This window comes from Mustelus asterias, chromosome 8 (genome assembly GCF_964213995.1).
Source record: "Mustelus asterias chromosome 8, sMusAst1.hap1.1, whole genome shotgun sequence".
Classification (NCBI taxonomy): Eukaryota; Metazoa; Chordata; class Chondrichthyes; order Carcharhiniformes; family Triakidae; genus Mustelus; species Mustelus asterias.
In genome coordinates, this window is record NC_135808.1 from 126,967,586 (window position 1) to 126,991,366 (window position 23,781).

At 47.6% G+C, this 23,781-nt stretch overlaps 1 protein-coding gene across 1 annotated transcript in view; it reads left to right on the forward strand.

Moving 5' to 3' along the window:
• st6galnac3 (ST6 (alpha-N-acetyl-neuraminyl-2,3-beta-galactosyl-1,3)-N-acetylgalactosaminide alpha-2,6-sialyltransferase 3) overlaps positions 1–23,781 on the forward strand; it is a 281,729-nt gene that overhangs the window by 166,365 nt on the left and 91,583 nt on the right. Inside the window, exon 3 of the mRNA XM_078218942.1 lies at positions 7,428–7,837. Coding sequence (XP_078075068.1) covers positions 7,428–7,837 — 410 coding nt within the window. The remainder of the gene's footprint in view (positions 1–7,427; positions 7,838–23,781) is intronic.

Below are 23,781 nucleotides of genomic sequence, written 5' to 3' on the forward strand. Positions count from 1 at the left end.
CTATTAGGTCACCCCTCATCCTCCGTCTTTCCAGTGAGAACAACCCCAGTTTACCCAATCTCTCCTCATAACTAAGCCCTTCCATACCAGGCAACATCCTGGTAAACCTCTTGACGTTATAAAGGGAACTGGGTAATAAAGTTGAAAAGGAGACACATTGCAGAGATAGGGGGGAAAACCAGGAGAGTGGAGTTGATTGAAATGCTCCCTCGAAGGGCCAGTACAGGCACAATGGATTGACCGATAAATCTCCTCCATCCTGCCCCTGCTGTGCGAACAAACCCAGCATCTCTCATCTCTCCCCGTGACTAAAGTGCCTCCTCCTATGCCCGATGATTCCAAGGGTAGGTTTTGACAGTCTCCAGCGGGCTGAGGGAGGTACAACAGGAAGCGTGTGGTCCACTGGCTCCTCCTCCCACATCTCAACACCGCAAATCAAGCGTCAGGCAGCCAATTGGTGACTGCCTTGATAGCAAGGTGGCCAATCAGTGTTGGAAAGTGGGGGAGAGGTTTGAGGGGGGGGCGGTGGCGGTGTGGGGGGCCTCCATGCCCCGTCAAAGGCAGCGAAGACAGTGAACTGGAAGTCAGTCATGGACGCCCAATTTTAAATTCCTCCCCACTCTTGCCCCATCCTCTCACTCACTCCTTATTTGTTAACTCCGTCTTAAAAAAAACAGGAAAATAAAGTCAACCACCCGCCAAATGCAGAGGTCTTGTGGTGCAGTGGATAGAGTCCCTGCTTCTGAGCCAGAGTTCGAATTCTACCCTGGGACTCGATGGCCAAGGGAGGTGCGTTCATAACGTGGTCAGACACGTTGAGTTCAAAACACACCAATGGCTGTGGTAAGAGTGGGAGAGATTCCTGGGCAGCCATGTTTATATAGAAACATAGAAGATAGGAGCAGGAGGAGGCCATTTGGACCTTCGAGCCTGCTCCACCCCATTCATCATGATCATGGCTGATTTCCAACTCAATAACCTAATCCTGCTTTCTCCCCATAACCTTTGATCCCATTCGCCCCAAGTGCTATAACCAGCCGCCTCTTGAATACAACGAACAAAGAACAAAGAAAATTACAGCACAGGAACAGGCCCTTCGGCCCTCCAAGCCTGCACTGACCAGGCTGCCCGACTGACTAAAACCCCCTACGCTTCCAAGGACCATATCCCTCTATTCCCATCTCATTCATGTATTTGTCAAGACGCCCCTTAAAAGTCACTATCATATCTGCTTCCATTACCTCCCCCGACAGCAAGTTCCAGGCACCCACCACCCTCTGTGTAAAAAACTTGCCTCGTATGTCTCTTGTAAACCTTGCCCGTCGCACCTTAAACCTGTGCCCCCTAGTAATTGACTCTTCCACCCTGGGAAAAAGTTTCTGACGATCTACTCTGTCCACTCCCCTCATAATCTTGTAGACTTCTATCAGGTCGCCCCTCAACCTCCGTCGCTCCAGTGAGAACAAACCAAGTTTCTCCAACCTCTCCTCATAGCTAATGCCCTCCATACCAGCCAACATCCTGGTAAATCTTTCCTGTACCCTCTCCAAAGACTCCACATCCTTCTGGTAGTGTGGTGACCAGAATTGAACACTATATTCCAAGTGCGGCCTAACTAAAGTTCTATAAAGCTGCAACATGACTTGCCAATTTTTAAACTCAATGCCCTGGCCGATGAAGGCAAGCATTCAATGTTTTGCCATCAACTACTTCCATGCTTGATGTGGAGTGGTGGCTTCCCTTAAACTATAAGCCTCTGGCGACAGACTAGTGACCTGTTCCAGGAAGAACCCGATATAGAAACAGGCGAACCTCTGCCTTGTGCTCCACCAGGTGCGGGAAGAGAAACAGCAACAATAACTGATCAAACATTGCCACCTTCACTGGCAGGCTCTGCTGCCAACTGTGCGGCACGGTGGCACAGTGGTTAGCACTGCTGCCTCACTGCACCAGGTACCCGGGTTCGATTCCCAGCTTGGGTCACTGTCTGAGCGGAGTCTGCACGTTCTCCTCGTGTCTGCGTGGGTTCCCTCCGGGTGCCCCGATTTCCTCCCACAGTCTGAAAAACGTGCTGGTTAGGTGCATTGACCATGTTAAATTCTCCCTCAGTGTATCCGAACAGGCGTCAGAGTGCGGGGACTAGGGGATTTTCACAGTAACGTCATTGGAGTGTTAACATCAGAACTAAGAGCAGGAGTAGGCCATCTGGCCCCTTGAGCTGCTCCGTCATTCAATAAGATCATGGCTGATCTTTTCGTGGACTCAGCTCCGCTTACCCACCCGCTCACCATAACCCTTAATTCCTTTACTGATCAAAAATCTGTCTATCTTTGCCTTAAAAACATCCAATGAGGTAGCCTCAACTGCTTCACTGGGCAGGGAATTCCACAGATTCACAACCCTTTGTGTGAAGAAGTTCCTCCTCAACTCAGTCCTAAATCTGCTTCCCCTTATTTTGAGGCTATGCCCCCTAGTTCTAGTTTCACCCGCCAGTGGAAACAACTTCCCTGCTTCTATCTTATCTATTCCCTTCATAATCTTATATGTTTCTATAAGGTCTCCCCTCATTCTTCCGAAAAATAAGTTAATATAAGCCTACTTGTGACACTACTAAATAAATAAACTTCAATAAATAAACTTAAATAGTCTTTCTATCGGCCCTTCTGTTGCCTCCTCAAACCAGGTGTCCCAACGCTCGTATCGTGTGTCAATAAAAATGCAGCAGCCAGTGTAAGATTTCAGCCAATTGGGTCATTAATCAGCTCAGTGACTCGCTAATTATTGTTTTTACCTTCTGCGGTTTGGGAGACTGAATGAGTGACTTTGAATGCTGCCCTAGTGTCCATCATGCTGCATCTTAAGTGAGGGTAGATAGGGAATTGGAGGGAATGGGAAGGGGTGGTGGTGGGAGGGACACAGCTGTACAATCCAGCCTTCCGATTCAGAAATAGGTGTGTGGAGGGCATGGGGCTGCCAACATTGCAGGATTATTGTGGAGCATGCAGCAATGAGAGATCATTGGGGCGGCACAGTGGCACAGTGGTTAGCACTGCTGCCTCACAGCGCCAGGGACCCGCGTTCAATTCCAGCCACGGATGAATGTCTGTGTGGAGTCTGCACATTCTCCCCGTGTCTACGTGGGTTTCCTCCGGGTGTTCTGGTTTCCTCCCACACTCTAAAGATGTGTGGGCTAGGTTGATTGGCCATGGTAATTTGCCCCGTGATATCAGGGGAAATGGTAGGGCAAATACGTGGGGTTAAGGCTCCCATTTATGGAATGTGGGGCAGCATTGCTGCCTCACTGCTCCGAATTGGATTCCTGGCTTGGGTCACTATCTGTGTGGAATTTGCACGTTCTCCCTGTGTCTGTGTGGGTTTCCTCCGGGTGCTCTGGTTTCCTCCCACAGTCCAAAGGTGTGTAAACTAGGTTGGTAAATTGCCCCACAGTGTCAGGGGAAATGGCAGGGTAAATACGTGGGGTTAACGGGATAGGGCCTGGGTGGGATTGTGGTCGGTGCAGACCTTATGGGCCAAATGGCCTCCTTCTGCACTGTAGAGATTCTATGATGATCAGTCTGCAGGACATGGCTCCAAGCAATGTGGCAGGGAATACAAAGAGTGATTAATAAAGAAAGCTGTAACTTATCAGTTATAAAGACACTGGAGATGGGGAGGGATCGGGATGTTTGATTGATAAGAACATAAGAACATAAGAACATAAGAAATAGGAGCAGGAGTAGGCCATCTAGCCCCTCGAGCCTGCCCCGCCATTCAATAAGATCATGGCTGATCTGACGTGGATCAGTACCACTTACCCGCCTGATCCCCATAACCCTTAATTCCCTTACCGATCAGGAATCCATCCATCCGCGCTTTAAACATATTCAGCGAGGTAGCCTCCACCACCTCAGTGGGCAGAGAATTCCAGAGATTCACCACCCTCTGGGAGAAGAAGTTCCTCCTCAACTCTGTCTTAAACCGACCCCCCTTTATTTTGAGGCTGTGTCCTCTAGTTTTAACTTCCTTACTAAGTGGAAAGAATCTCTCCGCCTCCACCCTGTCCAGCCCCCGCATTATCTTATAAGTCTCCATAAGATCCCCCCTCATCCTTCTAAACTCCAACGAGTACAAACCCAATCTCCTCAGCCTCTCCTCATAATCCAAACCCCTCATCTCCGGTATCAACCTGGTGAACCTTCTCTGCACTCCCTCCAATGCCAATATATCCTTCCTCATATAAGGGGACCAATACTGCACACAGTATTCCAGCTGCGGCCTCACCAATGCCCTGTACAGGTGCATCAAGACATCCCTGCTTTTATATTCTATCCCCCTCGCAATATAGGCCAACATCCCATTTGCCTTCTTGATCACCTGTTGTACCTGCAGACTGGGCTTTTGCGTCTCATGCACAAGGACCCCCAGGTCCCTTTGCACGGTAGCATGTTTTAATTTGTTTCCATTGAGATAGTAATCCCATTTGTTATTATTTCCTCCAAAGTGTATAACCTCAACGTTATACTCCATTTGCCATATCCTCGCCCACTCACTCAGCCTGTCCAAATCTCTCTGCAGATCTTCTCCGTCCTCCACACGATTCACTTTTCCACTTATCTTTGTGTCGTCTGCAAACTTCGTTACCCTACACTCCGTCCCCTCCTCCAGATCATCTATATAAATGGTAAACAGTTGCGGCCCGAGTACCGATCCCTGCGGCACGCCACTAGTTACCTTCCTCCAACCGGAAAAACACCCATTTATTCCGACTCTTTGCTTCCTGTCGGATAGCCAGTCCCCAATCCACTTTAACACACTACCCCCAACTCCGTGTGCCCTAATCTTCTTCAGCAGCCTTTTATGGGGCACCTTATCAAACGCCTTTTGGAAATCCAAAAACACCGCATCCACCGGTTCTCCTCCATCAACCGCCCTAGTCACATCTTCATAAAAATCCAACATGTTCGTCAAGCACGACTTTCCCCTCATGAATCCATGCTGCGTCTGATTGATCGAACCATTTCTATCCAGATGCCCTGCTATCTCCTCTTTAATAATGGATTCCAGCATTTTCCCTACTACAGACGTTAAGCTGACCGGCCTATAGTTACCCGCCTTTTTTCTCCTTCCTTTTTTAAACAGCGGCGTAACATTAGCCGTTTTCCAATCAACCGGCACTACCCCAGAATGCAACGAGTTTTGATAAATAATCACTAACGCATCCACTATTACCTCTGACATTTCTTTCAATACCCTGGGATGCATTCCATCTGGACCCGGGGACTTGTCCACCTTCAGTCCCATTAGTCTACCCAGCACTGCCTCTCTGGTAACATTAATTGTATTAAGTATTTCTCCTGCTGCCAACCCTCTATCGTTAATATTTGGCAAACTATTTGTGTCCTCCACCGTGAAGACCGACACAAAAAACTTATTTAAAGACTCAGCCATATCCTCATTTCCTACTATTAACTCCCCCCTCTCGTCCTCCAAGGGTCCAACATTCACTCGAGCCACTCTATTCCTTTTTATATATTTATAAAAACTTTTACTATCATTTTTTATATTAATTGCTAGCCTAGCTTCATAGTCTATCCTTCCTTTCTTTATGGCTTTCTTAGTCTCTCTTTGTTGTTTCTTAAATTTTTCCCAATCACTTGTTTCTCCACTATTTTTGGCCACTCTGTACGCAGCTGATTTTATTTTAATACTCTCCTTTATTTCCTTCGTTATCCACGGCTGGTTCTCCCTTTTCTTACAATCCTTGTTTTTTGCTGGAATATATTTTTGCTGAGAACTGAAAAGGATCTCCTTAAAAATCCTCCACTGTTCCTCAGCTATCCTACCTGCCAGCCTGCTCTCCCAGTCTACCTTAGCCAATTCATCCCTCATCCTATCATATTTCCCTCTGTTTGGTGGTCAAGCATTGTCCAGTTGTGTAGCCGAGAGCTTGTCAGCCATTTTGTTTTGCTGTGACAATGTGGTGCATTATGGGACATATCAGCAACCAATGGTGTGAGTGTGAGGAGGGGCTGCGATTGGGAGTAGGAGGTTATGGAGGTTCGTCAAGGGGAGGTCATGTCTGACAAATCTGTTAGAGTTCTTTGAGGAGGTAACAAGGAAGTTAGATAAAGGAGAATCAGTGGATGTGATTTATTTAGATTTCCAGAAGACCTTTGACAAGGTGCCGCATAGGAGACTGTTAAATAAGTTAAGAGCCCGTGGTGCTAAAGTAAGATCCAGAAGGCAGAGAGTGGGGATAAAGGGGTCTTTCTCAGGATGGCAGCCAGTGACTAGTGGTGTGCCTCAGGGGTTGGTGCTGGGACCACAACTTTTCACAATATACATTAACGATTTGGAAGAAGGAACTGAAGACACTTGCTAAGTTGCTAAGTTTGCAGATGATACAAAGATATGCAGAGGGACAGGTAGTATTGAGGAAGCAGGGGGGCTGCAGAAGGACTTGGACAGGTTAGGAGAGTGGGCAAAGAAGTGGCAGATGGAATACAATGTGGAAAAGTATGAGGTTATGCATTTTGGAAGGAGGAGTGGAGGCATAGACTATTTTCCAAATGAGAAAATGCTTAGGAAATCAGAAACACAAAGGGACTTGGGGGTCCTTGTTCAAGATTCTCTTAAGGTTAACGTGCAGGTTCAGTCGACAGTTAGGAAGACAAATGCAATGTTAGCATTCATGTCGAGAGGGCTAGAATACAAGAGCAGGGATGTACTTCTGAGGCTGTATAAGGCTCTGGTCAGACCCCATTTGGAGTATTGTGAGCTGTTTTGGGCCCTGTATCTAAGGAAGGATATGCTGGCCTTGGAAAGGGTCCAGAGGAGGTTCACAAGAATGATCCCTGGAATGAAGAGCTTGTCGTATGAAGAACGGCTGAGGACTCTGGGTCTGTACTCATTGGCGTTTAGAAGGATGAGGGGGGATCTTATTGAAACTTACAGGATACTGCAAGGCTTGGATAGAGTGGACGTGGAGAGGATGTTTCCACTAGTAGGAAAAACTAGAACCAGAGGGCACAACCTCAGGCTAAATGGACGCTCCTTTAAAACAGAGATGAGGAGGAATTTCTTGAGCCAGAGAGTGGTGAATCTGTGGAACTCTTTGCCACAGATGGCTGTGGAGGCCAGATCATTGAGTGTCTTTAAGACAGAGATAGATAGGTTCTTGATTAATAAGGGGATCAAGGCTTATGGGGAAAAGGCAGGAGAATGGGGATGAGAAAAATGTCAGCCATGATTGAATGGCGGATCAAACTCAATGGGGCGAGTGGCCTAATTCTGCTCCTATGTCTTATGGTCTGGTTCCTCCAGGGTTATGTCCTACAAAAGGACCAGGGGGTGCGTCTTTTGTTCTTTCATGCCCCCGGGTGTGGAAAGCTGACCTGTTGTTAACCTTCCCCCTGTCCCTCCCGCAGCCTCTCCGCCTGCACTGCGACCTCTGCAGCATTGTCTCCAGCTCGGGTCAGATGCTTGGCCAGCGAGCGGGCCGGCTCATCGACCAGTCCACCTGCGTGTGGCGGATGAACAACGCACCCACGGCCGGATTCGAGACCGACGTGGGCACCAGGACCAGCGTCAGGATGGTGTCCCACACCAGCGTCCCGCTCCTCCAGCAGAGGCGGCAGCACTACTTTGGGGAGGCCAACGAGACAGTCTACGTGATCTGGGGGCCCTATCGGAACATGCGGCGGGACGGGAAGGGGGCCACCTACAACGAGCTGCGGCAGCTGGCGAGGAACTATCCCCAGGCCAAGATCTATGTGACCACCGAGGAGCGAATGAACTACTGCGACAAGGTCTTCAAGCTGGAGACTGGAAAGGACAGGTCAGTTATCATCTTCTGGCTTCACTCAATGAGCTAAGACATTCCAGGTCTCCCCCTAAAGGAGTGACTGTGTATTTACAGCAGGGAACCTAAGTTTATAAAGTTTATTCATTAGTGCCACAAGTAAGGCTTACATTAACACTGCAATGAAGTTACTGTGAAATTCCCCTCTTCGCCACAATCCAGCACCTGTTCAGGTCAATGCACCTAACCAGCACGTCTTTCATACTGTGGGAGGAAACCGGAGCACCCGGAGGAAACCCAAGCAGACATGGGGAGAATGTGCAGACTCCACACAGACAGTGACCCAAGCCGGGAATTGAACCCAGGACTCTGGCGCTGTGAGGCAGCAGTGCTAACCACTGTGCCACCATGCCGCCCCTACTAGGTTGATTCAGAGATTCACTAGATTGATTCTGGAGTTGAGAGGATTGGCTTATGAGGAGTGACTGAGTAGACTGGGATAACACTCATTGGAATTCAAAAGAATGAGGGGAGATCTTATAGAAACATATAAGATTATGAAGGGGATAGATAAAATAGAAGCAGGGAAGTTGTTTCCACTGGCAGGTGAAACTAGAACTCGGGGGCATGGCCTCAAAATAAGGGGAAGCAGATTTAGGACTGAGTTGAGGAGGAACGTCTTCACACAAAGGGTTGTGAATCTGTGGAATTCCCTGCCCAGTGAAGCAGTTGAGGCTACCTCATTGAATGTTTTTAAGGCAAGGATAGATACATTTTGAACAGTAAAGGAATTAAGGGTTATGGTGAGCGGGCGGGTAAGTGGAGCTGAGTCCACGAAAAGATCAGCCATGATCTCATTGAATGGAGGAGCAGGCTCGAGGGGCTAGATGGCCTACTCCTGCTCCTAGTTCTTATGTTCTTATGTTAGAACTCAGAAACACATTTAAACGCATAGTCTCCCATTTAAAATGGAGATGATAAGAAAGTGTTTCTCTCCAAGAGTCATGAATCTAAGGAACTCTCTTCCTCAGAGAGCAGTGGACAGGAGCAAGAACTTTCCGGTTCTTTATGCCAGCGGGATTCTCCGGTCCCGCTGCAGTGACCGGAGATTTGGCTGAGCACTAAATTCTCAATCCTCGCTGGCAGTGGCAGTGGGGTGTAAACAGCCGGAAAATTCCGGTCAGGGTCATTGAATTCCTTAAAGTAGAGGTGGACAGCTTGGCTAATACAGATGTCAAAGGATATCAATCTGTTTGATCAACCAAATAAACTAAATCAAATTAACTAAGGTACAAATTAAAAGGGAAAGCGCCCGAAACAAAGGACAAAGCAGGAAGGAAACTTAAAGCATCAAATCAAAATGTGAATAAAGGGATCAATAATGCACCCCAGTCTCTGCGGTGCCCAGCGGGCATGGAAGGTGTTAACAGTGCCCTCGTACACCGCACGCTCCCTCTCGAGTGACACCCAGCCGTGGTAGAGGGGCAGACAGTTGGGTTGGACGGCCCCTCGGTTACCCGCTGCCTGACCTGTTTATGGCGAATTTTGTCAGGCCCAGGAGCAGGTTCATAGAATCATAGAATCCCTCCAGTGCAGAAGATGGCCATTCGGCCTATCGAGTCTGCACCAACCGCGATCCCACCCAGGCCTTATCCCCGTAACACCGTGCATTTACCTTAGCTAGCCCCCTTGACACTAAGGGGCAATTTAGTATGGCCAATCCACCAAACCCGCACATCTTTGGACTGTGGGAGGAGCACCCGGAGGAAACCCACGCAGACATGGGGAGAACGCAGACTCCACACAGAAAGTGATCCAAGCCAGGAATGGGACCCGGGTCCCTGGTGCTGTGCCACTGTGCCACCGTGTTGCCCCAGGTTTGTCAAAGGGTATTGAGGGTGGGCAGGAGAGTGGCACTAAGGTCAACATCATGATCTTATTGAATGGTGGAGCAGACAAGAGGATCTGATTAGCCCACTCCTTCTCATTTGCATGTTCCTATGTTCATGGAGACAGGCTCAACAGGTACACGTTGGTGTTGTCGATTAGGGAGATTTCAAAGCCTCGGGTGGGTGAAGAGGAGGTGTATTTGAGTAATACCAGGAATGAGGGCCTTCAGTTTTAGGCAAAATCTGACTAAATTGGGATTGCTTGCCTCAGAGCAGAGAAGATTATTCTACATAATGCATGGAGGATACACATATCTGTTTTCCCAGACTCTTCTGTGTTCAGGAATGCAGCCAGGTTTGGCCAACTCTCCAGAATTCCTAGAAATTAAAGATTAATCTCCACAACATGGCAGCAAGAAATTCTGGGAGAAAAGTCAAAGGGGAATTATTCTTTTGCTTTGATTTATTATTGTCACATGTATTAACATACAGTGAAAAGTATTGTTTCTTGCGCGCTATACAGACAAAGCATACCGTTCATAGAGAAGGAAAGGAGAGGGTGCAGAATGTAGTGTTACAGTCGTAGCTATAGTGTCGAGAAAGATCAAAAGTCTGACGGCAGCAGGGAAGAAGCTGTTCTTGAGTCGGTTGGTATGTGTCCTCAGACTTTTGTATCTTTTTCCCGATGGGAGAAGGTGGAAGAGAGAATATCCGGAGTGCGTCAGGTCCTTAATTATGCTGGCTGCTTTGCCGAGGCAGCGGGAAGTGTAGACAAAGAATGGGAGGCTGGTTTGCATGATGGATTGGGCTACATTCACGACCTTTTGTAGTTCCTTGCGGTCTTGGGCAGAGCAGGAGCCATACCAAGCTGTGATACAACCAGAAAGAATGCTTTCTATGGTGCATCTGTAAAGGTTGGTAAGAGCACTGTATTGGTTTTGGGACTGTAAACATTGGGCACTGCTGCCTCACAGCACCAGGGACCCGGGTTCGATTCCTGGCTGGGGTTGCTGTCTCTGCGGAATCTGCACATTCTCCCCGTGTCTGCGTGGGTTCCCTCTGGGTGCTCCAGTTTCCTCCCGTAGTCTAGGTGCATTGGTCATGCTATATTCTCCCTCAGTGTACCCGAACAGGCGCCGGAGTGTGGCAACTGGGGGATTTTCACAGTAACTTCATTGCAGTGGTAATGTAAGCCTACTTGTGACACTAATAAAAAAAAATCTAAAAAATATTGAAGAGGGTTAGATTGACTGATGGTCAAGAATCACCCAAGAGTCTGTTTGCCCTCCAATCGATGTGAGAAGGTGGGGCACTGCCAGGGTGGATGTGTCAGGTGATCAGGGGCTTGTATGGAGAACTAGTGCAGACACGATGGGCCAAATGGCCTCCTTCTACTCCGTAAAAATTCAGCAATTCTATAATGTAGGTGGGACAGTTGGAGGCATCTCCAGAAATACATCAATTCAGTTGTGGAAAGCTTTAACCCCTGTCAGAGCCTCGAGCCTGAGTCATTTTGAGTTGTATAGGATCCTCTCCATTCAATTCCTTACCTACAGTTACCTCATCTCATTCCTCTGCACATTCCACCTTTGGCATCACTACCACTCCTTTCTGTGAATACCAAAGCCATGCATTGTGGCACAGTGGTTGGCACTGCTGCTTCACAGCGCTAGAGACTCAGATTCAATTCCTGGCTTGGGCCACTGTCTGTGTGGAATTTGCACGTTATCCCATGTCTGCGTGGGTTTCCTCCGGGTGCTCCAGTTTACTCCTAAGGTCCAAAGATGTGCTGGTTAGGTGCAATGGTCATGCTAAATTCTCCCTCAGTGTACCCGAATAGACGCCAGAGTGTGGCAACCAGGGGATTTTCACAGTAATTTCATTGCGGTGTTAATATAAGCCTACTTATGACACTAATAAATAAACTTTAATACTTTTAAATCTCAGTTACCACATCAGTCACCACTCCATCTTCTACCAATTGACTCTCCATCACTAACCAGCCCTATAACTTTCTTATCTTTACGGGCTTATAAAGTCAACTAACATTTACGGCCCTCTAGAGAGCTGATAAGACCACTGGGAAAATATAGAGGGGATTGGCCACAGTTTTTTGGGGAGACTGGAGAAGATGCGTATTTCTCCGTGGAGCAGAGCATATGAACGGGAGATACGGAAGCGGTCAAAATTATGGAGGGATTTGCTGGGGCAAGTCGGGAGAAATTGTTTCCGCTGGCACTAAGGTCAGAGGACAGAAATTTAGTTTAAGTGCCAAGGGAACCAGGGAGGAAATGATGAGGTTTTTTTCATATTGCCATTTGAATGCATTACTTGAAAGGTACAGGACGGTAACAAAATGGTTAGCACTGCTGCCTCACATGGCAGGAACCCGGGTTCAATTCCGGCTTTGGGTGTCTGTGTGGAGTTCTCCCCGTGTCTGCGTGGGTTTCTTCTGGATGCTCTGGTTTCCTCCCACACTCCAAAAATGTGTAGTTTAGCTGGACTGACAATGCTAAATTGCATCTTCGTGTCCAAAGATGCGCAGGTTAGGTGGATTGGCCATGCTAAATTGCCCCTTAGTGCCCAAAGATGTGCAGGTTAGGTGGATTGGCCATGCTAAATGAGTGGAATAATAGGTTTAGGGCAGGTGTGGCCTTGGCTTAGATGCTCTTTTGGAGAGTCGGTGCAGACTTTTAACTTTCAAAAGGCGATTGGATGTGTACTTTAAAAGGAGAAAGCTACAGAGGAGTGGAACCATGGAAACAGTGTGGGCATGATGGGCCAAATGGCCTCCTTCTTGCTCTGACAACACATCATTCTTTCACAATTTGTGTTCTGCTTGGGCGCAGTCTAATTATGGGATTTTGTTTTGGTCTATTTGACAGAGATTGTTTTTTTGACACCCTATACTGAAATGTCCCTTTGAGAGAATGCAGATTGGAGCATTTCTCAGTACATGCTTTGGAGCCAGCCACCTTCACGCAATCCGTACAACCGCTTGCCATCCTTTCAATCCAATCACCGGGAACCTCCTGTCCAATTAAGCAATTAAAAATAACTCTAACCTCAGAAGTGATGTGTTGTGAAAGTTGCTGGGGTGGCCTTTGTAATTGCAGTCCAAATTAATATCCGTATCGGTATTATTAATATTCATCAAAAAGATTTGCATTTGTCAAGCGACTCATTATGTCTTGACACACTTTGCAGTTAATCACGTTGACCGCATTGGCTGGTGACGTGGCTTGAACGGTGCCATTTTGCATCTGGAGCTTGTTCCAACAACAAATGATGGAATCCATTGTAGGTGGTGCCAGGAATTGATGGTCAAGGAAGATGTGTTAAAAACGCGGTCGAACAGCGTCAACCTGCAAATCCTTCCAAACCCGCCAGTGGCTGATGTGGAGTGACACCCCTCAAGCTATAAGCCCCTGGAGACAGACCTGTTCTGGGAATTACTCACAACAGAAACAGATGAAACTCTGCCTTAGTGCAACCACTAGGTGCGGGAAGAGAAGGCAGCACGGTGGCACAGTGGTTAGCGCTGCTGCCTCACAGCGCCAGGGACCCAGGTTCGATTCCGGCCTTGGGTCACTGTCTGTGCGGAGTCTGCACATTCTCCCTGTGTCTGCGTGGGTTTCCTCCAGGTGCTCCGGTTTCCTCCCACAGTCCGAAAGACAAAGAACAGTACAGCACAGGAACAGGCCCTTCAGCCCTCCAAGCCTGCGCCAATAACGTTGTCAAAGAACAAAGCACAATACAGCACAGGAACGGGCCCTTCGGCCCTCCAAGCCTGTGCATCTCATGTGCCCACTAGACCATTCTTTTGTATCCCTTTTGTCCTATCTAGATGTGCTGGTTAGGTGCATTGGCCATGCTAAATTCTCCCTCAGTGTACTCGAACAGATGCCAGAGTGCGGCGACTCGGGGATTTTCACAGTAACTTCATTGCAGTGTCAATGTAAGCCTACTTGTGCCACTAACAAATAAATAAACGTTAAGCTGAAATAAATGCATGGGGTTATAGGGATAGGGTGGAGGGGAGGGCCTGGGGGGAATGCTCTTTTGGAGAGTCAGTGCAGACTCGATGGGCCGGACGGTCTCTTTCTGCACTGTCGGGATTCTATGGTTAACGGTTGTGTGATTAAATGGAGCGCAGATGTGAGTGTGAATTGGGGAGTAATCCCGACTTTGGCCACATGACCTCGAGTGGCAGAGGATGATGTAAATGAAGCCCTGATTCTCCGTTCTTATGTCTCCCCGTTTCATGAAGGCATCCTCCATCCAGGAAGCTGACAGATTCCTCCAGCTTATCTGTTAACACTGGCCTTCTGCTCACGAGTCAGGAGGGACATTCATGATTAATTGATTCACTGTTCTAATCAACGAAAGTTGAATAATCTATTAATTGTAATGGCAGTGAGCCAAACGAGTTGGAAAGGTTCCAGCACTGCGCACATATTTGGAATTGTTGCACTCAGTTCGAGACAGTTGAAGACAGTTTAAAATGATGACCAGGCTTTATGGACTGAAATATAAGTTTTAATCATTAATCCCTTTAACAAGAGCAGGTGGAGCTTGGCTGGAGCAATTTCAGAGGCAAAAACCTTCTCATTTCCGATCGCAGACTCCAGCCCCCGACCCCGCACTATGTTAGGAGCAGTAACCCAACATTGATTCTGTCCTGATATAAACCGAACTTACTGCGGATGCTGGAGTCTGAAACAAGAACAGAAATAGAGAAATGCTGGAAAATCTCAGCAGGTCTGACAGCACCTGTGGAGAGAGAATAGAGCCAACGTTTTGAGTCTGCTTGACTCTGACTTGAGCTTTGACAAAGTGTAACAAATCTTTGGAGGCAGAAGTTCCTTCACCAAGATCCCTTTATTTACAAACTCTAACAGCAGTACACAGAATGTTAGCAATATACCTCTGGTGCGGAGGGAGGGGGGAAGGGGGGAGGGGGGAGGGGGGAGGGGGGGAGGGCGGGGGAGTGGGGGGGGTGGGGGGAGGGGGGAGGGCGGGGGAGTGGGGGGGGTGGTGGGGAGGGGGGGTGGGGGGATGGTGGGGGGTGGGGAGAGGGGTGGGGGGGGTGGGAGGGGTGGGGGGGTTGGGGGTGGGGAGGGGGATTGGGGGGGTGGGGGGAGGGTTGGGGGGGTGGGGGGGGCGTTGGGGGGGTGGGGGGGGTGGTTGGGGGGGTGGGGCGGGTGGGGGGAGTGGGGTGAGTTGGGGGGTGGGGGTTGGGGTGCCAGAGGAACTGACACTCCCACTTAAATACAAGGTCAAAACTCCCTGATTGGCCCATCAGTTGGATCCTTAATCAGGGAGTTCATATTCCAATTGGCCAACCTCAATGGCCTGATTTAAGTCATTACACAAAGGGTCATCTAGAACATAGAACATAGAACATAGAAAGCCACAGCACAAACAGGCCCTTCGGCCCACAAGTTGCGCCGATCACATCCCCACCTCTAGGCCTATCTATAGCCCTCAATCCCATTAAATCCCATGTACTCATCCAGAAGTCTCTTAAAAGACCCCAACGAGTTTGCCTCCACCACCACCGACGTCAGCCGATTCCACTCACCCACCACCCTCTGAGTGAAAAACTTACCCCTGACATCTCCTCTGTACCTACCCCCCAGCACCTTAAACCTGTGTCCTCTCGTAGCAACCATTTCAGCCCTTGGAAATAGCCTCTGAGAGTCTACCCTATCCAGACCTCTCAACATCTTGTAAACCTCTATCAGGTCACCTCTCATCCTTCGTCTCTCCAGGGAGAAGAGACCAAGCTCCCTCAACCTATCCTCATAAGGCATGCCCCCCAATCCAGGCAACATCCTTGTAAATCTCCTCTGCACCCTTTCAATGGCTTCAACATCTTTCCTGTAATGAGGTGACCAGAACTGCGCGCAGTACTCCAAGTGGGGTCTAACCAGGGTCCTATAAAGCTGCAGCATTATCTCCCGACTCCTAAACTCAATCCCTCGATTAATGAAGGCTAGTATGCCGTACGCCTTCTTGACCGCATCCTCCACCTGCGAGGCCGATTTAAGAGTCCTATGGACCCGGACCCCAAGGTCCTTCTGATCCTCTACACTGCTAAGAATGGTACCCTTCATATTATACTGCTGCTTCATCCCATTGGATCTGCCAAAATGGATCACCACACACTTATCCGGGTTGAAGTCCATCTGCCACTTCTCCGCCCAGTCTTGCATTCTATCTATGTCTCGCTGCAACTTCTGACATCCCTCCAAACTATCCACAACACCACCTACCTTGGTGTCGTCAGCAAACTTACCAACCCATCCCTCCACTTCCTCATCCAGGTCATTTATGAAAATGACAAACAGCAAGGGTCCCAGAACAGATCCCTGGGGCACTCCACTGGTCACTGACCTCCATGCAGAGAAAGACCCCTCCACAGCCACTCTCTGCCTTCTGCAGGCAAGCCAGTTCTGGATCCACAAGGCAACAGCCCCTTGGATCCCATGCCCTCTCACTTTCTCAAGAAGTCTTGCATGGGGGACCTTATCGAATGCCTTGCTGAAGTCCATATAGACCACATCCACCGCTCTTCCTTCGTCAATGTGTTTGGTCACATTTTCAAAGAACTCAACCAGGCTCGTAAGGCACGACCTGCCCTTGACAAAGCCGTGCTGACTACTTTTGATCATACTAAACTTCTCTAGATGATCATAAATCCTGTCTCTCAGGATCCTCTCCATCAACTTACCAACCACTGAGGTTAGACTCACCGGTCGGTAATTTCCCGGGCTGTCCCTGTTCCCTTTCTTGAATATAGGGACCACATCTGCAATCCTCCAATCCTCCGGAACCTCTCCCGTCTCCATCGACGATGCAAAGATCATCGCCAAAGGCTCCGCAATCTCCTCCCTCGCCTCCCACAGTAACCTGGGGTACATCCCATCCGGTCCCGGCGACTTACCAACCTTGATGCCATTCAATAGTTCCAACACATCCTCTTTCTTTATGTCCACATGCTCGATCCTTTCTGTCCACCGCAAACCAGCAGTACAACCACCCAGATCCCTTTCCACCGTGAATACCGAGGTAAAGTATTCATTAAGCAGCTCCGCCATTTCTAACGGTTCCGCACAAACTTTTCCCCCTTCACCTTTTAAGGGTCCTATGCCTTCACATCTCATCCTTTTACTCTTGACATATTTGTAGAAAGCCTTGGGATTCTCCTTAATCTTACCCGCCAAGGTCTTCTCATGACCCCTTCTCGCTCTCCTAATTTCCTTCTTAAGCTCCTTCCTACATCCCGTACACTCCTCTAAATCCTTAACACCTCCTAGCTCTCTGAACCTTCTGTACGCCTCTCTTTTCTTATTCACCAGGTTCATCACAACCTTCGTGCACCACGGTTCCCGTACCCTACCAACACCCCCCTGTCTCATCGGAACGTTGTCATGCAGAGCTCCAGACAAACATTCCTTGAAAATCCTCCACTTTCCTTCGGTACTTTTCCCCAAGAATGCCTCCTTCCAATTTACCCGTCTAATTTCGGATGATTGGCTCTATTCTCTCTCCACAGATACTGTCAGACCTTCTGAGATTTTCCAGCCTTTTTCGGTTATTGATTCTGTCTGCGTTGGCCAATTAGTGGTTATAGGGCATATTCGTTATCCAATTCAGAGTGATGAGTGGGCCCGCGAAGTTGATGGACCAATGGGAAATCCTCCAGCACAGAAGGAGTTGAGGCCGGCAGTCCGGATAAGGGAGAATGTGGGAGTGTCGTCACTTTTTCAAATATTTAAAGTTGAAAATGGCCCACCCTTGTTGAGAGCATGCCCCTCCACAGGACAGTCTGTTTTTAGGCAGGCGGTGACCTAGTGGTATTATTGCTAGACTACTAATCCATGAACTCAGCTAATGCTCTGGGGATCCGGGTTCGAATCTCGCCACAGCAGATTATGGAATTCGAATTCAATAAAAGAAATCTGGAATTAAGAATCTACTGATGACCATGAAACCATTGTTGATTGTCGGAAAAACCCCTCTGGTTCACTAATATCCTTTAGGGGAGGAAATCTGCCGTCCTTACCTGGTCTGGCCTCCATGTGGCTCCAGAACCACAGCAATGTGGTTGACTCTCAACTGCCCTCGGGTAACTAGGGATGGGCAATAAATGCTGGCCAGCCAGCGACGCCCATGTCCCACAAATGAATAAAAAAAAGACGGGTACGGCAGCTGTGTGGGATGGGTGTGTACATCCTGGAGAACCTGGAGGAAACCCATGCAGACACGGGGAGAATGTGCAGACTCCACACAGACAGTGACCCGAGGCCGGAGTCGAAGCCGGGTCCTTGGCGCTGTGAGGAAGCAGTGCAAACCACTGTGCCACCGTCCCTTAATATACAGAATAGTTAGTCACCTTTCTTGGCAGGTGTAATGACCTCAATCAGGCCATTGAGGTTGGCCTATTGGAATATGAACTCCCTGATTAAGGATCCAATTGATGGGCCAATCAGGGAATCTTTGCCTTGTACTTAACCGGGAGTCAGTTCCTCTGGCACCCCTGGAGGTCGACTGCTGACTGCTGGCACTCTGTGTACTGCTGTTAGAGTTTGTAAATGAAGGGATTTTGGTGAAGCGACTTCTGCCTCCAAAGACTTATTACAGCAGGTCTAGAAGGATAGTGTCTTTACTCAACCTCCTGGTTACAAGGGCTGGCCTAAGCCACCCCCATGATCGAGGGTTCCCCACTTAACCCATAAACCATTCACCATGAAGCTTTGACTTCCCCTCTCCATACTCTTCCAAACTCCATTCTATGCAAATTTTCCTCACAACTGAAGTATCGAGGTGCCAACCTCGCCTTCAGACCTTTGGAAATTGTGGCAGGTTTGCACTACAAGGCCATGGACCTTCATTTCCAAACTGTCTCGGAGCCGTTCTTACCCAGTTGGGTTAAAATGCCTGCTCAAGTAGACGTTAAGGAACTTGGTGTACTGTTCAGTGAAGGTTCTCCCAGACTCTTGTTCAACATTCAGACAACAGAACCAAGAGAATAAACCAACACCCTTCAGCTCATTGCAGCTTGTGAGACATTGTTCATACAAGGTATCTATCACACTTAACAGCAAAACACAATATAACTTGTTGTATGTGAAGTGCTTTGAGACAGGTTGACGGTCTGAGTAAGTGTGCGCATTTCTTCTTTCTCCTTTTATTACCCATACGGCTGGGATCAACCCAAAGTGGTGTCATCAACATTTTATGCAGAATATAACTGAAGCAGTAAGTCCCATTATTCCAGTGTGCAGACCGAATGTGCCCATATACCCAGTGAATCATGTAAGTAACTGATACCATCTCCCATTTCCTTGGCACAGTTATACAAGATACTCATTGTGCTGTCAAGTTTATCTATTAATGTGTCTCCACCATACAATATTCAGTCTTCTGTAAAGCGATGCTCACAAACCATTGCACTGGACGGACGTGCTGCTTAAATAAATGAGAACTTAAATCCACGCTCAGACTTGGATATCACCTTGAAATGTCTCATCCCACCTGTCTCAATTTCACCCATTCTAGAACCTGCCCAGTTTCCATTCCTGCTCATTTTAATGGCCACATCTTCCTGTTTAGATCTCATTTTATTTGCAAAGGGGTGCAGAAGAGTCATCCCAACACCACCGCACCCCCCCCCCCACCCCGCCCACCACCACCCCGGTGCCCTGGCCTCATTTATGTAACCCCGCTTTTTTAAAAAGGAGGAAGAGAGAAAACGGGGAATTATAAACCGGTTAGCCTGACGTCAGCAGTGGGAAAAATGCTGGAGTCAATTATTAAGAATGTAATAACTGAGCCTTTGGAAAGCGGTGACAAGATCGGTCCAAATCAACGTGGATTCACTAAAGGGAAATCGTGCTTGATAAATCTTCTGGAATTTTCTGAGGATGTGACCAGTAGAATGGACAAGAGTGAACCAGTGGATGTTGTGTATCTGGATTTCCAAAAGGCTTTTGACAAGGTCCCACACAAGAGATTAGTGAGCAAAATTAAAGCTCATCATATTGGGGGTAGTGTATTGACGTGAGTAGAGAACTGGTTGGCAGACAGGAAGTAGAGAGTGGGAATAAATGGATCCTTTTCAGATTGGCAGGCAGTGACAAGTGGGGTACCACAGGGTTCAGTGCTGGGACCCCAGCTATTCAGAATATATATTAATGATTTGGACAAAGGAATTGAATGCAGTATCTCCAAATTTGTAGATGACACTAAGCTGGGTGGCAGTGTGTGCTGTGAGGAGGATGCTAAAAGGCTTAGAATTTGGAAGTATGAGAGGGGATCTCATAGAAACACAAAATCTTGATGAGACTGGACAGGCTAGATGCGGGAAGAATGTTCCCAATGTTTGGGAAGTCCAGAACTAGGGGTCACAGTCCAGGAATAAGGGGTAAGCCATTTAGGACTGAGATGAAGAAGAACATCTTCACTCAGAGTTGTGAACCTGTGGAATTCTCTACCACAGAAAGCTGTTGGGGCCAGTTCGCTAGATATGTTCAAGAGGGAGCTGGATGTGGCCCCTGTGGCTAAAGGGACCATGGGCCATGTGTCTGTTTACATCACTGTGTGGGCGATACTGTACCCAGTCCCACATTAACCCCATGTATACCAGCAGCTTATACTACAAACCTTAGACGTTACAGTTTTGGCTTCCTTATTTAAGAAAGGATGTAATTGGCATTAAAAGCAGTTCCATGAAGGTTCACTCGACTGATTCCTGGGATGAGGGTGCTTATCATACCAGGAAAGATTGGACAGGCTGGACCTATATCCAGTGGAGTTCAGAGGAGTGATGGTGATCTTATTGAAACATCTGTGATCCTGATGGGACTTGACAGGGTGGATGCTGGGAGGATGTTTCCCCTTGTGGGAGAGACTAGAACTAGGGGATACGGTTTCAAAATAAGAGGTCAAGCATTATGATGGTGATGAGGAGAATGTTTCCATAAGTTCATAAGGTATAGGAGCAGGATTAGGCCATTCGGACCATTGAGTCCGCTCCGCCATTCAATTATGGCTGATATGCTCCTCATCCCCATTTTTCTGCCTTTTCCCCATAACCCTTCAACCCATTCCCAATTAGAAATCTGTCTAACTCCTCCTTAAATTTACTCACTGTTCCAGCATCCACTGCACTTTGGGGTAGTGATTTCCCCAAATTCACAACCCTTTGGGAGAAGTAGTTTCTCCACGACTCTGTTTTAAATTTGCTTATTCTAAGACTATGACCTCTCATCCTAGAATGCCCCACAGGAGGAAGCATCCGCTCCACGTCTACTTTATCCATACCTTTTATCATCTTGAATACCTCAATTTGATCTCCCCACATTCTTCTAAATTCCAAGGAGTTTAGGCCCAAACTGTTCAATCTCTCTTCATACGACAAACCCCTCATCTCTGGAATCAATCTAGTGAACCTCCTCTGAACTGCCTCCAATGTCACTGCATCTTTCCTCAAATATGGGGACCAAAACTGTGCACAATACTCTAGGTGCGGCCTCACCAATGCCTTGTATAGTTGCTACAGTATTCCCTTACCTTTATATTCTATTCCTTTAACTCTCACAGAGGGTTGTGAGCCTGAGGGTTGTGAGCCTGTGGAACTCTCTTACCCAGAGGCAGAGTCAAAGAATATTTTGAAAGGTTAAGAGGTTGATAGAGTTTTGATTAGAAAGAGTCAAAGGTTACTGGGGGAGGCGGAATATGGAGTTGAGGCCACAATGCGATCAGCCATGACCTTACTGACTTGATTTGATTTATTATTGTCACATGTATTAACATACAGTGAAAGTATTGTTTCTTGTGCGCTATACAGACAAAGCATACCGTTCATAGAGAAGGAAACGAGAGAGTGCAGAATGTAGTGTTACAGTCATAGCTAGGGTGTAGAGAAAGATCAACTTAATGCAAGTTAAGTCCATTCAAAAGTCTGACAGCAGCAGGGAAGAAGCTGTTCTTGAGTCGGTTGGTACGTGACCTCAGACTTTTGTAACTTTTTCCCGAAGGAAGAAGGTGGAAGAGAGAATGTCCGGGGTGCGTGGGGTCCTTAATTATGCTGGCTGCTTTACCGAGACAGCGGGAAGTGTAGACAGAGTCAATGGATGGGAGGCTGGTATTGGATGGCAGAGCAGAGTAAGGGGCCAATGGCCCACTCCCATTCCTAACTCACATCAGTGGACCAAATAAATTTTTACAGCAATCACTGAAATAAGATTTCAATTCCAGCTTAATTGAATTTAAATTCCACCAGCTGTGGGATTTGAACTCATGCCCCCAGAGGATTAGCCTGGATTGCTGAGTTACTCATTCGATGACAGTACCACTGTACTGGTTGTCTTATGGGGTAAGTTTCGATAGATTAGGCTTGTATCCACTAGAGTTTAGCAGAGTAAGAGGTGACTTGATTGAAAATATTTGATTTGATTTATTATTGTCACATGTACTCGTATCCAGTGAAAAGTATTGTTTCTTGCGCGCCATACAGACAAAGCGTACCATTCATAGAGAAGGAAAGGAGAGAATGCAGAATGTAGTGTTACAGTCATAGCTAGGATGTAGAGAAAGATCAACTTAATGCAAGGTAGGTCCATTCAAAAGTCTGATGGCAGCAGGGAAGAAGCTGTTCTTGAGTCGGTTGATACGTGACCTCAGACTTTTGTATCTTTTTCCCGACGGAAGAAGGTGGAAGAGAGAATGTCCGGGGTGCGTGGCGTCCTTAATTATGCTGGCTGCTTTGCCGAGGCAGCAGGAAGTATAGACAGAGTCAATGGATGGGAGGCTGGTTTGACTGATGGACTGGGATACGTTCACAACCCTTTGTAGTTTCTTGTGGTCTTGGACAGAGCAGGAGACATACCAAATATAAGATCCTGAGGGGTCTTGGCAAGGTGAATGTGGAGAGGATGTTTCCCCTTGTGGAAGAATCTAGAATGAGGGGTCGCTGTTTAAAGATAAAGGATCCCCCATTTAAAATGGAGATGAGGCAAAAATATTCTCTCAGAGAGTAAAGCGTCTCTGGAACTCTCTTCCTCAAAAGGTGGTGGAAGCAGAGTCTTTGGTATTTTTAAGGCAGAGCTGGAATAGATTCTTGATTAACAAGAGGGTGAAAGGTTATGGGGGGATAGGTGGGTATGTGGGGTTGAGGTTACAATCAAATCAGCCATAACTTTATTGAATGGCGGAACAGACCTGAGGGGCTGAGTGGCCTACTCCTGCTCCTAATGCATATGTTTGTGTGCACCTCTGACACTGCAGCCCTCCCTCAGTACTGCACAGCGCCACCATGTAGATTGTGTGCTCTGGAGTGATAATTGATTCCACAACCTTCTGACTCCAGAGTGCTAAAGTGATCGGGCTGTCACTGAGCCAAGGTACAATCCTGTTCTCATGTTTTCATATCATTTTTAAAAGGATTATTGGGATAAACTCTTTTGGAGGGTGGATGATATTAAGCGCAGCATAAATACTTGTCAGAGGAGGGCAGGATTTTAAAGAGAGCAAATCAAGTGGCTGGGGCATTGTCAAAATTGCTTTTCTTCCTCCAATGCTTCTCTCCCAGGGGTGGGGGGTGTGTGTGTGACTGTCAGCTACTGAGGTATCACTTCCCCAGAGACTAACTCACTGTAGCTCCCTCGTTGAAGTATCCATTATTCTTTACTTTTATTCATTCGATAACAATGTCAGTGGCAAGGCCAACACTTCATTGTAAATACCGAGCTGCCCTCGACAATGTGGTGGTGGGCTACCAATTTCAATTGGTGCTGTCTGTGTGGTGAAAAACACACAGTGTTATTCAGTCGGGAGTTCCAGGATTTTAATCCAGCAATGACAAAGGAATGGTCGATATAACTCCAAGTCTGGAATATTGCCTTTATACTCTCCATCACTCTACACTTTCTTTACAGGATCAGAATCCTAGAATTGTTACAGTGTAGAAGGAGGCCATTCAGTCCATCATGTCTGCACCAGCTCTCCAAACGAGCATTGTGACTTAGCGCCATTTCCCTGCCTTTTCCCCCGTACCCCTACTCATTGTTTCTCTTCAAATAA